The 12,517-nt window shown below is 48.4% G+C and overlaps 1 protein-coding gene across 1 annotated transcript in view; it reads right to left on the reverse strand.

Moving 5' to 3' along the window:
• The window catches only part of Htra1 (HtrA serine peptidase 1), a 54,611-nt gene that overhangs the window by 36,357 nt on the left and 5,737 nt on the right, over window positions 1-12,517 (reverse strand). Inside the window, exon 2 of the mRNA XM_004625746.2 lies at window positions 12,260-12,515. Within this exon, the coding sequence (XP_004625803.1) occupies window positions 12,260-12,515 (256 nt within the window). The remainder of the gene's footprint in view (window positions 1-12,259; window positions 12,516-12,517) is intronic.

Raw genomic sequence — 12,517 nt, forward strand, 5'->3', positions numbered from 1 at the left:
TGGGCCAAGGCTGCCATGGATGGGACCTGGAAAGGCTTGCAGCAGGTGACATGAAGGAGCGGAGTCACCCAAGCAAGTCTAAGACACTCCCCTTCAAATAGGCTGCCTGAGGACCCCAGCTTGGGGCATCCGCCAACTGGCTGCAAGCCCGAAACTGCGCTGTGACTCACAAGCTCAGCCTCGTCCCATAGCTTTGGCTTTACTGGGAAAATGTGCCTTTCCCAGAAGAACAAGTTTATGTTTAAAGGTCCCTGTTTCTGAAAAATTATTTCTCAATCTTGGTGGCAGAAAATAAATGAAACACAACAATGACAGTGATCCGCACTTTTATACGCATTGTCAATGCCTGGCTCGGCTCAGTGTCCTTGCATCCCATCCACTCTTCTGGCCTAGGTTTACTAGAAAAAAGTTTTAACCAATTCCACTGCACCATTATTTTTTCCCAGAAGCCTCTCACCACCCAAGGTGATGTTCCCAGGACTATCTGCAAGGAGACAGCCAACTGCTCAGTCCGTGATATCACCATCAGCTTTCTTCTGGTAAGCGCCCATCTCCAGGCCTGACCTTCACAGCTTTCTGAGCTGGGCTTTCTCTCTGAGAGACTCCTCTGGCTGTTTTGTCACAGCCCTTCAGCCTTCAGCCTGCAGCACGCAGCTGGGAAGCAAAGTCACAGAGGCTGCCCCTGTCAAGCCCCGCGTGGGCCAAGAGCCATGCCGAGATCCCAGGGAGGGAAATGCTGAACCAGCCTGTGTCCAGGAATCAGAAGATCAGAGCAATACCCAGCATCCACTTGCTAATGAGTTCCCATCGTAGGGAATGGAAGACAATGAGGGGGACTTATAAACCTAAAATAGAGGCTACAAAGAAACTGCCTCACAGAAGAAGTGACAAGTGGATTCAGGACCCAAGACAAGCCACTTCCCCTTGCTGGGCTTGAGGTACCTTGCCTGTCAAATGGGGTGGGGGGAACTAGACCAGTTCCTGACATCCTTTCCAGCTCTAAAAACTGTCATAGGTGCTGGTAAACTTGCAAAGCATGTTTCCTTATGTCTTCTTCTTAGTGTATACTTCCCACCCATATAGAACAATCATCTTTTAATTTTTAATGCTGGCTTCCTGGAGCAAGCGCTCCACTTCGTTCTGATGGAGTCATCAGGACTGTGTCAGCAGTTTTGGCCTTCAAAGTGACTTTCAGGGTTGGCGAGATAGCTCAGTGGTCTAAAGCGCCTGCTTAGGCAAGCACGCAGGGACCTCGGTTCAATCCCCAGCACCACATGCCATGCCAGCCCCGTCCCCAGGGTGAGCTGAGCTAACCACAAAAAAGAAAAAAAAAAAAAGGAAAGTGACTGTCAGAGCTGGGACTCCAATTCCCCAGAATGACAGATTCAGTCTTTCTATAACCACACAATGGAATGCTCTTTGGTCATAAAACAGAATTATGTACTGATACATTCAAAAATGTGGATGAACTTGGAAAATAGTATGCTAAGTGACCGGAGCCAGTCAGGATCTCCTTCCACAGGGTTCCACTTACAGGCAGGCCCGGAACAGGCAAATCCACAGAGACACAAAATAGACTGGTGGCTGGCTAGGGCCAGGCAAAGGGAAAAATGGGGTGATTGCTAAGGGGTACTGGGATTCTTTGGGGGGTGACCAGAAAGTCCTCAGACTAGTGACAGTAAGTTTACAATTCTGTGAACATGAAAAAGTTTAAAAGGATACATTTTGTAGCTTGAAAATTATCTCAATGAAGTTATTTTTAAAAAGAAAACCAATGTCCCTTTTTTACTTCAATGTACTACTGTACTTGAAAGTTGATTTTTATATATGCAGCTCATGTTATGCTCCTACATATGCAAAACACTGGAATGACACATTCTTCATGTTTATCAAACAAGTTGCAGTCTGGCCTCCCCTGTACCATGGATAGAGCTGGCATCTAGGGGTTCCCTGTGCTAAGTCCTGAACTGCACACCAGGGACCCGGTTCTCTGCAGTCCTGACTGGTGACATTGGCCCTTCTTGTCCCCTTGCTTATCCTACGCAATGCATTCAAAATGCAAAGGTTGGACCAAACAAATGAAGGGGCCCTTCCGCCATCACACACATCCCACCCCCAGGTAAAACCAACTTTGGAAAGTGCTCGCTGTACCACAAACATTGCTTCTCCCCCACAGGTGAGGAAGCTGAGAATAAAAGTAACTTTTAAGACCCACAGAGTAATTATCAACTGAGCAGAATGACTGATCTGGAACCATTGTCTCCCCACTTATCCTGAAGGGTTTCTCTCAGTGGAATTTCTTCACGACATTCAGAGACCTCAGAGGTTGAAATTCTATAGCAGCTGGCAACAAGAATTGCTAGAATCTTTCTAGAAAATAACGAGGAGCACAACAATTCTATACTCTTCTATCCAGTAATGGCACTTCATAGTAGCTAGCCTAAGAAAATAGATTCTAAGCCCAGACACAGGAAATGCCATGAACCAAAATGCTGATTTCAGTATTATTTGCAATAACAAGGACAGTGTAAATGAACTTGAGTAGGAGGATTATTAACCAAATGATGGTTGGTCGTGTTTGAGACAGAAATGAGGAAATGTCTACGATGATGGTGAAGGTAAAATCACAAATCTTTTTCCTTCTTTATTTTTTATGTGATGAAATCACTTTTCTAACTTTAAAAGAACTGGTATAGTACAATATGTCATCAGGTATAGAAATGTAATTCTTATGGGGATTAATCAAAACAGAATTTTTTTTTTTTTTTTTTTTTTTTTTTTTTTTTTTTTTTGAGAAGAGAAACTTTTATAAAGCCTACGTGCAAAGAAAAAAAATTCAGCCTGGCAAATTCAGCCTGAGGAGAACTGAACCACAGGTTAAAGACATGGAAATATCTTGTGTGTGATGTTGGGTGTGTACTGTGACAGTTATGAGGATATTTTCCATGTAACAAGAGTGCTGCATCAGGCTGGGAATATAGTTCAGTGGCATAAGCACCTGCCGGGCAAGTACAAGGTCCTGAGTTCAATCCCTACTACCACAAAAAAAATAAGATTAAAAATAAAAAAGTGTTGCATCAGTCCAGGCCTTCCCAGGCTCCTTTAACTCTTGAGGGCAGAAGCCAGGCACCACAGGCATTGCTGAGTGGTCACATTCCATCCCAGGGAGAAAAGTTACTGGGGGAAAAGAAATGATCTTCAACATCCTATTAAAAAAGAGACAAAGTAAAGACACCACCACCTCCCAAGTGCACAGGGGAATCTTACACAAGACCCTAGTCCCTCCCTAACATGTGACTGCCCCTTCAGGAAGAGGCAGAGGGGCTCCCAGGCTCTGTCCTAGAGGCCCCCACTGATGAACTGCTTGGCCTGGAAGTCATGTTCCCCTTTGGATACCTCCTGTCCCTAGCTGTAAAGTGAAAAGCGGTCAGGCTGTGGGACTTGCAGGTAGAGACTAGCCTTAGGTTTCAGGCTGCGGGATAATGTCCTCCATCCAAGTCAGTTTGGCTTTGGCTAGCCACCAGTGTCTCTGCAGGGAAGGTGGCATCCCCATCCACAGGATCCAAGAAAACATGAAAACAAGGAGTTGATGTGGTTAAAAATGTGTTGGGGAAAGTGAGAACAGATGATCTCTTCCAAGGATGAAGAGTTTGCGGTGGCTAATGGAGAGCACGCCAAGGGAATAGTCTATAGATGGGAAGGATCTCAGAACCTACAGACAGAAAGACACCCCGGCATTTGGGTCCTCTCCAGATTGCCTCAAGCCCTTGCTCTGCCTCCTGTATTCCTGGACCATTATCAGGCTTTTCCTACTGGGCTTTTTCTAATGAGGTTGACACCGTATTGTGTTACGTTTTTCAGAGCCAAAAATGTCAAACTAGTGAAAAAATATCAGACTAGAACCTGAGGGACCTCACCTCGAACTATTTCTTTTTTCTTTTTCTTTCTCTCTCTTTTGTTTTTTTTTTTGTTTTGTTTTGTTTTGCTTTGTTTTGTTTTCTTATGTATTTGGTTGTTAGGGTCTCAAAGTGCAGTTCAGACTTGTGGTGATTCTCTTGTTTTCAGCCTCCCCAGTGCTGAGATTACAGCCATGCGCCACCATGCCCAGTTGCTGGCCAGCTCAGCCCACCCTGGGGGCGGGGCTGGTGTGGCATGTGGTGCCAGGGATTGAACTGGGGTTTCTGAGCTTGCCTAAGCTTGCCTAAGCAGGCGCTTTAGTCCACTGAGCTATCTTGCTGGGCCCCTCAGGCCGTTTCTTGACAGGAAAAAAATGTTCAACAGAAACTGAGACTGATGCCAGCTGTGATGACACATGCCCACAGCGTCAGTGCTCTCAGAGGCTGAAGCAGGAGGCTAGGAAGTTGAGCCCAGCCTGAGCAACTTAGCAAAACTCTCACAGTAACATTTTAAAGGCTAGGAGACATAGCTCTCTATGAAAACCTGAGGGTCAATCCCTATTACCAAAATAAAACTGGGCTTGAGAGGAACACAAGACGTAGGCATAGGAGATAGCTGGGCAGGCCGAATAATAACTAGGATGTCAGTGTTTTGAACCAAACTGTTCTTCCCTTGGAAAAGCTGGCAGTGGACTCTGCCCTTGCCCTCCCTGAAATGAAGCATCAAATTCAGTCACCTTGACCAAGAGCTAGCCAGGAAGCACATTACTTTTCATCCCGCTGGCTCTAGTCTTGGTGCTGTTTCTACCAGGAGTCCTGGAAGAGCCTGGGATTGCTCTCTGGAAGTCCTAATCTCTTGCAGTATAAATGCTTCAGCATGCCCAGCTGACAGAACACCCTCATGCCTGTTATCTAATCTGACCTCAGTCTCCTGGGCAGCAATAGTCCCTGTGTAACAGATGAGAGGACTAAGGCTGCAGGGAGTTAGGAGCTCATCCAAGAAGCCCAAATGGGGCTAAACCCTGGTTTCTAACACTGGCCATCCACAATAGAGACAGCATTCATATATCAGAATAGACTCAGGAAACTTCACCATGCCTCTCTCAGGAAGAGAGAGATCAACGGGACAAAACCAGTGAGGCTACGGCTGACCTGAACAGCACAATCAATCCACTGCATCTGACTGATGTTTAGAGAACGCTCCTCCAACTACAGCATAACACATGTACTTTTCAGCCCTGTATGGAACTACCCCCAAGACAGACCACACCGTAGACCAGAAGAAATACATTCTAAAACCTGGCAAGACTGCTTAGGCAAGCGCAGGGACCAGGGTTCTATCCCCAGCACCACATGCTGCGCTGGCCCCACCCCAGGCATGCTAAGCCACCAAGTCTGGGCATGGTGGTGCACACCTGTGATCTCAGTGCTGGGGAGGCTAAAAACAGGGGGATTACTAGGAGTCTGAGCTGTGTAGTGAGACCCTGTACCAAATACATTAAAAAAGAAAAAAAAAAAAAAAAAAGACTAGAAACCATGCAAAGGATGTTCTCAGACCACAGTGGAATTATACTAGAAGTGAGTAACAGAAAGATAAATGGAGAGCCCTTCAACTGCTTGGAGATTAAGCAACACGCTTTGGAGCCACTCTGGAGTAAGGGAAGCCTCCAAAGTAGTCTGGGAGCCAGACAGCGCTGGGTGTGAGGCCTGGCTCTGCCTTCTCCTACAGGGAGGGTGGCCTTGGGTGAATGACAATCAGCCTCACGGGGCTTCATCTATGTGCTTGGCTGGGCTGCAGATGGAATGTTTGCTCCTCCCCAGGTAACAAGAGGGGAAGGAGGCAAGACCCATAACATATTACCACACTGCGCAGCTCAAGAAAGTACCTGGAGGTAGTAAGTTTTTGGCTGTTTGGTGACATTTTCCAGCATTGTACAATGCTCTGATCCCCAGAGATGTCACTCTGTGCCAGAGCTATGACTGCAGAGTGCTCAGCCTTCCCTCTCTTGCACAAAGCTGGTAGCCAACTGCCTAGAAACACCCGTGCCCAGAACTCTGTGTCCATCCCTCCCCACCAAACAGTGACTGCCTCCCCAGTACTAAGGAAACAGCTCATCTTGGTCACAGAGTGTGACATGTTTCCAGTACTAGAGAATGGGGTAAAGCCCTGCCCAAGACTATGTGGAGGAGAACTCTGCTGCAAACCTCGCCAGCACCAGAAAAACACAGCGCACCACATGGGCAGGCCTACCATCTCCTGCTGGAGACTGTATTGCACAACTAACGAAAAAGAGGCTCCTGAAGTCTGAAATATTGCACAAGGCTCTGACTCATTAAGACAGGAGCCACGTAAGTGTGGAAATTATCACAAATTCCAGCCACAACAATATGCGCTCAGGGACCTTCATGTGCACAGGGAGACAAGGAACTCTCCTGGGGCAAGGGACCAGCTGCTGTACCAAGACACAGTGGAGAACTGTGCTTATGAAACATGCTTACTTGACAATTTGTCCTAGGAATCTAAAATGACAGGGTTTTTTGTGGACTATCATCTACTTTGTTTCCTTTCCTCAGGGCATGGCAAATCTTTCCTTGTGAGGAATTCTCTGAGTACCTGAATTGCCCTAGAAGGTCCCAGGGCATCGTTAAGCTGCCATCTCTTGGTTATCACAAACTCCACAGAAGGTTAATAAGACAACTTCTGTAAAAATCCCAGGTGACCCAGACAGAACTCTTAATTAAAAAGAAGCCACCTACTTCTTGAACCATACAGGAAACAACCAGGGGCTTCCTTCAAAGGGTGACCAGAAGGCAGTGTCTGACTCCCTCTGCCCAGAGAATCTCTCCAACACATTAATTGGTAAATTCGAGATAGCCTCAGGACATGTGCCCACGTGGCTCCCTTCCTGCAAGTCCTTCCAGGCCAGCCCACACACCTCATCCCCAGGGATGACATTCCAGCACATCTTCTCTTAGCTGACTCTTTCGTTACGTCTTGGTGCTGGTGACTATTGCTAAGTTTTGTTTTCTTTTTAAGACAGTGTCCCACTGTGTTCCAGTCCAGCTTCAAACTCATGATCCTCCTGCCTCTGCCTTACAGGTATTTACCACTGATATCATAGCTAATATCAATAGAGTTTGAGAAATGCACCAAGTATCTCATGAAATAAGGTCACTCCATTCTGTAACAGCCCTAAGAAGTGCGCACATCTACACTAACATTTCTACTATCACTTTACTAGGAAAAAAAAAAAAAACCAACTGAGATGTGCAAATCCAATCAAATCCAAGCAATCACATATCCAGAAAACAGTGATCTGATCTCAGAAGCCAGGCCTCACACGTCCTACTGGCAGCCCTTGGAAACCAGAGGTAAAAGAGTCTGGCTCACCTCTCATTCCCAGCACCCAGCACACTTCTGAGGACACAGTAATGTCCAATAAATACATGCTCTCAGCTCATAAGTGGAACTCATGTCACTCACTCCAAAAGCTCAACTTGGCATGCTTTCCACAGCGACAGACATACTTTTCTCTTGCCACATTTCCATCCTACGGCATGGTACCCTGTGGTCAACACACGTCACCAAGCAGAGCTGAATCACACCACTTCCCTCCTGCTTCTGGAAGCCTTTAGGAAAAGCATTCAGAGTGGCTTTACTTTTTGATTTTTTTTTTCTGTGTGTGTGTGGGAGGGAGGGATACTGGAAACTGAACCCAGTGCTACATCCCCATCACCTCCCTATCCCTATCCCTATCCCTTTTTATTTTGGGACTTACTCTCATTAAGCTGCCCAGGTTGGGATCGAATTTGCAATCCTCCTGCTTCAGCCTGCCTCGTAGCTGGGATTATAGGCTTGTGGCTCCCACAACACACACAGCCACTTCTCCCCATTAATGGCAGGGAATGCAGAAAAGCAAAAGAGGAAACAGCTCAGCAAAGATCTAACTCCAGAGGACCCAGAAGACCCAGAGGGAGCCCAGCCTCATGGCCCCATGGGAAGGAGCAAGGGATGTAAGACTCACTAACACCCAGCCCTTGGGGTGGGCATATGACTCCCACAGTGTCCCAGGGATTTTCAAAAGCCAACACAAAGCTCAACTATGAGGCAGCAAAGCTCAAATGTGTCACAATGTCAACCTTGGCTATACTCATCTGAATGTAAGAAAGAAAAAAAAAAGAGCAGCCAGTCCAGACTTCAAAATAAGGATGTAGTGACACAACCTCAGCAGAAACTGACTTTACTACTAGCATCACAGACCATTCTAGTTAGAAAGGGCCTCAGAGGTCCTGCGTTCAGTCCCAGGGGCTCGTAGACTTCAGGTAACTAACTGCACACAAGGGCCAGATGTCAGCCTGGTGGCCCCACCACCCCAGCTGGCCTTCCAAGGAACCTCAAACACTGCCAAGCCTGAGTTTCCCTTCACATTATGCCTGACCAGAGCTATTTATTCACTAGAAATATAAGCTCATGGAAAAATATGATTTCTGGATCCAAAGCATGAAACTTGCCCAGGATCACACAACTCCAAATAGACCCAGAGTTCCAGCCCGCCATGCTGAGGCTGTCTGGCCACAGTGAGCTCATAGTTCCACCATAATCACTTTCTGAGTGTAGTTATTTTAAGCTCTAACCTCTCTACAGCTCTCTAAATCAAATACTTAGCTTTTGATCCTGTTAACTTACTAATTTTATGAAGCCTTCATATTTTAACTCTTTAATAAAACCACAGGAGGGAAAACAAAAAAGAGGAACCAGAGTAAACAAAGCTTTACAAATACCTCAAAAGACCTTCCTGTCTTCATGCTACAAATGACTGAAATAGAGTCTTCACCAACCTTGCGCTAGGAGGAAGCCTGGCACCCACTACACACATACTTTAAGTGACAAAGAATGTGTTTGAATGGCCAAACAGGGAAACACTCCAGCAAATGCTGTGGCAGACAAAGAAAAACTGCAGGTATAGGTCATGAAAGACTGTCTCCCCCATGCCACCCACCTGGCAGCGTTACATCCGGGCGCCTGTGGAGTCCAAGCTTTGTTTGCTCCTTGCAGTCTCCCCAGAGCTCACTGTCCTGGCACTCACCAAACTGAAGACTTGCCTGAGGCTCCCATAAAAAACCAATGAAGTAAAACACAAACAGTCCAACTACGAGGAATGTAATCATTACATACTACAAACATGTACTAAAAAAAAAATAAAAACTTAAAAAAAAAAAGTCTATGCCTTCAGGAAGTAAAATAAATGTCTACTCTGTGGCATCTATGGTCAGAGGCTCTAAGGGGACACCAGGACTTGAAAACCTCCAGTCAGGAGTGCTAAGTATCCTCCCTTCTTCCCCACTTCATCTAGACCTTCTCTAAGACCCCATGGCTTTAATAATAGGGGCTCCTCCTTGGGAGGGGGGGTGATTTCCTGGAGTGTGTGCTAAAAAGAGAAATGGACTAGGCTTCTATTATCTGGGGAGTCCTTCTCAGAGTTCTTTCCTGGCTTCTTGTCCATTTTTTAGCAGAGATACGCAGTACAAACAGTCCTGCTTGGACTTCTAGAACATCCAGGAATCTGGAAGGACCTTTCCCTCCTCGAGAGCAGTTTGGGGTCTGGTTTGGAAACATCCTTATGACGCGGCCTTCTCTTTCACTTTTCCTTGGCAGGCCTGTGTGAGCAGCAAATTGGAGGCGACCTTGTCCTCAGATTCCTGCGCCTGCTGACGAGATCTGGGACCTGCCCTGCTCCATCACAAGGCCACGGCCATCTGGAGCACTGTTTGTTTCAGCTATTAGCTGTGGCTTAGCTAGAGCTGGCTTATAATCTCTGCTGCTCTGTCAACGGCAGAGAGGTGGTTTATGAAGCGAGCTCTGGAATCAGAAGTGTAGGCTCAAGTCCTGGCAAAGGTACTGCTCTGTGACTGTCTTGCAGCTGTAACCCAGGAAGGTCACTGCATAAGCATTTTTAGAAGGATCAAAAGAGTTGAAAATTACATGCCAGATGCAGAATAAATGAACTACACATTGGCCCTCATTATCATCCTATTATTAATTGCAATGCTTTTTCTTTTTCTGCACTCTACAGACCAACAGAGGAGACAACATATCTTTGTTCTGTGGTAAAACTGTGCAGTTTCCAACCAGACTCTGTCAGCTACAGTGATCTCTGAAATTGATGACTTGCTTTCATTTCCAAAACCATGATTACACACATTTTAGGTTTTCACTAAGCAGCAGACAAATGTGCTTTATTTTCAATAACAACACTTCCTCCACACCAGAGGCCACCCTGATTCAGCGTGGCCTGACTGCCCTGGGACCGCTTCTCAGACAGCACTCCCACCTCTCTCCCCTCACTCTGCCTAGAAGCCATCTCCTTGGGTCCGTGTGATCTTAGCTCTCAGCCCCCTGCTGCCATGGACAGCTGTCCTCTACTCACCTCTCAAAACTCCCCTCTATGCTAACTGAGGCACCTCTCAAAAAGGCCTCCGCAGCCACCCAACCCAAACAGCACTCCCACCAACGCATGGCACCAGAGGGAAGCCAGTTCTCCTCCTTCAGCTATAACATCAGGTGGCCTGCCCTGGGCACCAGCTGCTGGAGTGGGGTTTAGACCAAAGAAAGGCTGTTGGCTCCCCGGTTCCTACCTGAGATGCACCTTAAATCAGAGTGGGGATCAGAAGGGGAACGAGCAACCCAGCAAAGCCACAACTTCCACTAAGGATAGCAAGGATGGCTGTGAATCTCAAACACCTTTTGTTTCCTCATCCATCCATCCATCCATTCATTTGCTCTTCCACCCACATAACCATCCAGTGCCTAAGTGCCAAGCAGGCAGACACACAAACAGTGCCAGACACACTACAGAGCTCAATAAATATTTGTAAAAGTAGGAGAGATGAGACCAATGTCACACCCCGTCTCCTCCTGTCAGTCTCACACACTCATTCTTGGGTGACTGTCCCCACTAAGGGCCACTGTAGGCCTACTGGCCAATGCAGGACCCGTTTCCAACCCCCTCAGGCAGACTCAACCAAGCCAAGTTTGGACTCTGTTGTGTCCAAACAGTACTTGGACACTTGCTGCAAAACAGGGATGAGAACAGATGCTTCCTCCTCTTGAGAGTGTAAAGACAAACAGGTCATGAGACAACTCACCTGGCACAGGCACCTGTGTTCAACATGAGTGCATTCTCACCCTGCCCATTCCTGAGCCCCCGGCCCACTTCTCTCTAGAAAATCACCTTTCCTGTAACACACTGAGTTTCCTGAAGGCCAAGGCTCAGCTCTGAGCTCCTGTGTCGGGACTATCTGTCGCCAGATCACACCACTATATTCCTGTCACACCACTATATGTGACACACTGTCAGGCCCAGGTGGTCACGCTGGGCCATATTCCCATAAAGAAGCATCCAGAGCAGTCCCTCTACCCTGCGCTCCCCCATCTCTCACTCCAGCCACTGCCTGCACTGAGGAGATTACTCTGGGTCTGGGCAGCAGTCCCATGGCTGAGGCCAAGCGCATTGCCAAGCCCAGCTGGCTGGTCCCCACACCGCCGCACTGGCCGGGGCTGAACTCAGCACTGTTTTTCCACATGGCATCTCTGCATGGAGGTGGACAGAAGCATCTCTCCAGAAGATTCCAAGAATCAGGAACTTTGCCATTCTCCTTTGCCCCATCACTGCCACCTCCCCACCACTGATCTTGACACAACAGAGCTGCATAAGGAGGGAAATGGAGAGGGGTGTTCCTCATCCCAAGCCTACCCCTTCTCTGCCCTGCAGATTCCCTCATCCAGCACCAGGCTGAATTTATTCAACAGGAGCCACTTTCGTTTTCGTACGGCTGGCTCAAAACCAGGGAAGTAAGGCAGGCAGCAACACTGCTGAACTAAGCCGGTCCTTGCCCCAGGAGATCATGAGGGATGCTATTCCATCCCCGCAAAAAGCCAGTTTGCATGAAGAGGATCTGTGCAAAAATTAACGTGGTCCATTTTAAAGGGGGAGACAGCGAGGTAGAAAGAAAGATAAGCAACATAAATGAACATGGTCCCAAAGCGTCTGGGCACAAGGCACTACTCCCGACCTGTACTCTCTTCCCTTCCCGTCTGCGTTCCCTTCTGTCTTAGGCGCTGTGTGGTTCCCCAGTGCCTGGCTGGAAACCTCGTCGCCCTGGCCCTGGTTCTGCGGGGTGGAGCACATGGTGCACCCCGGAGGCGCGTCACCAACTCCGGGCTGGGAGCAGAGCCCGGATAGGCGCGGTGCCCTGAACATCCCGAAGCGCTTCCCTGCACCTCCCTCGGCTGCCCCAGCCGCGCAGAGGCGGGTTGGGATGGAAGGGAGAGCCGGACCGAGGTCGGGGCGCGAGCGAAGTACCTCGGCCACAGGCGCCGCGCTGCAGAACGATGACGGGCGGCTGGTGCTGCCTCTCGGAGCGGCGGCTGGCGGCACGCAGCTGGCACAGGTTAGCGTAGGTGTTGGCGTCGCTGCCACACACTGGCTCGGTGCTGGTGCACACGCAGACGCCGGACTGCGCGCGCCGCCGCACGGTGGCCGAGGCCGGGACCCCGAACGGCACCACGCACTGCAGCCCCTCGCCGCACGGCCCCTCCTGCAGGCCGCACGCGGCGCCCT

This window comes from Octodon degus, unplaced genomic scaffold (genome assembly GCF_000260255.1).
Source record: "Octodon degus isolate 3935 unplaced genomic scaffold, OctDeg1.0 scaffold00010, whole genome shotgun sequence".
Taxonomy (NCBI): Eukaryota; Metazoa; Chordata; class Mammalia; order Rodentia; family Octodontidae; genus Octodon; species Octodon degus.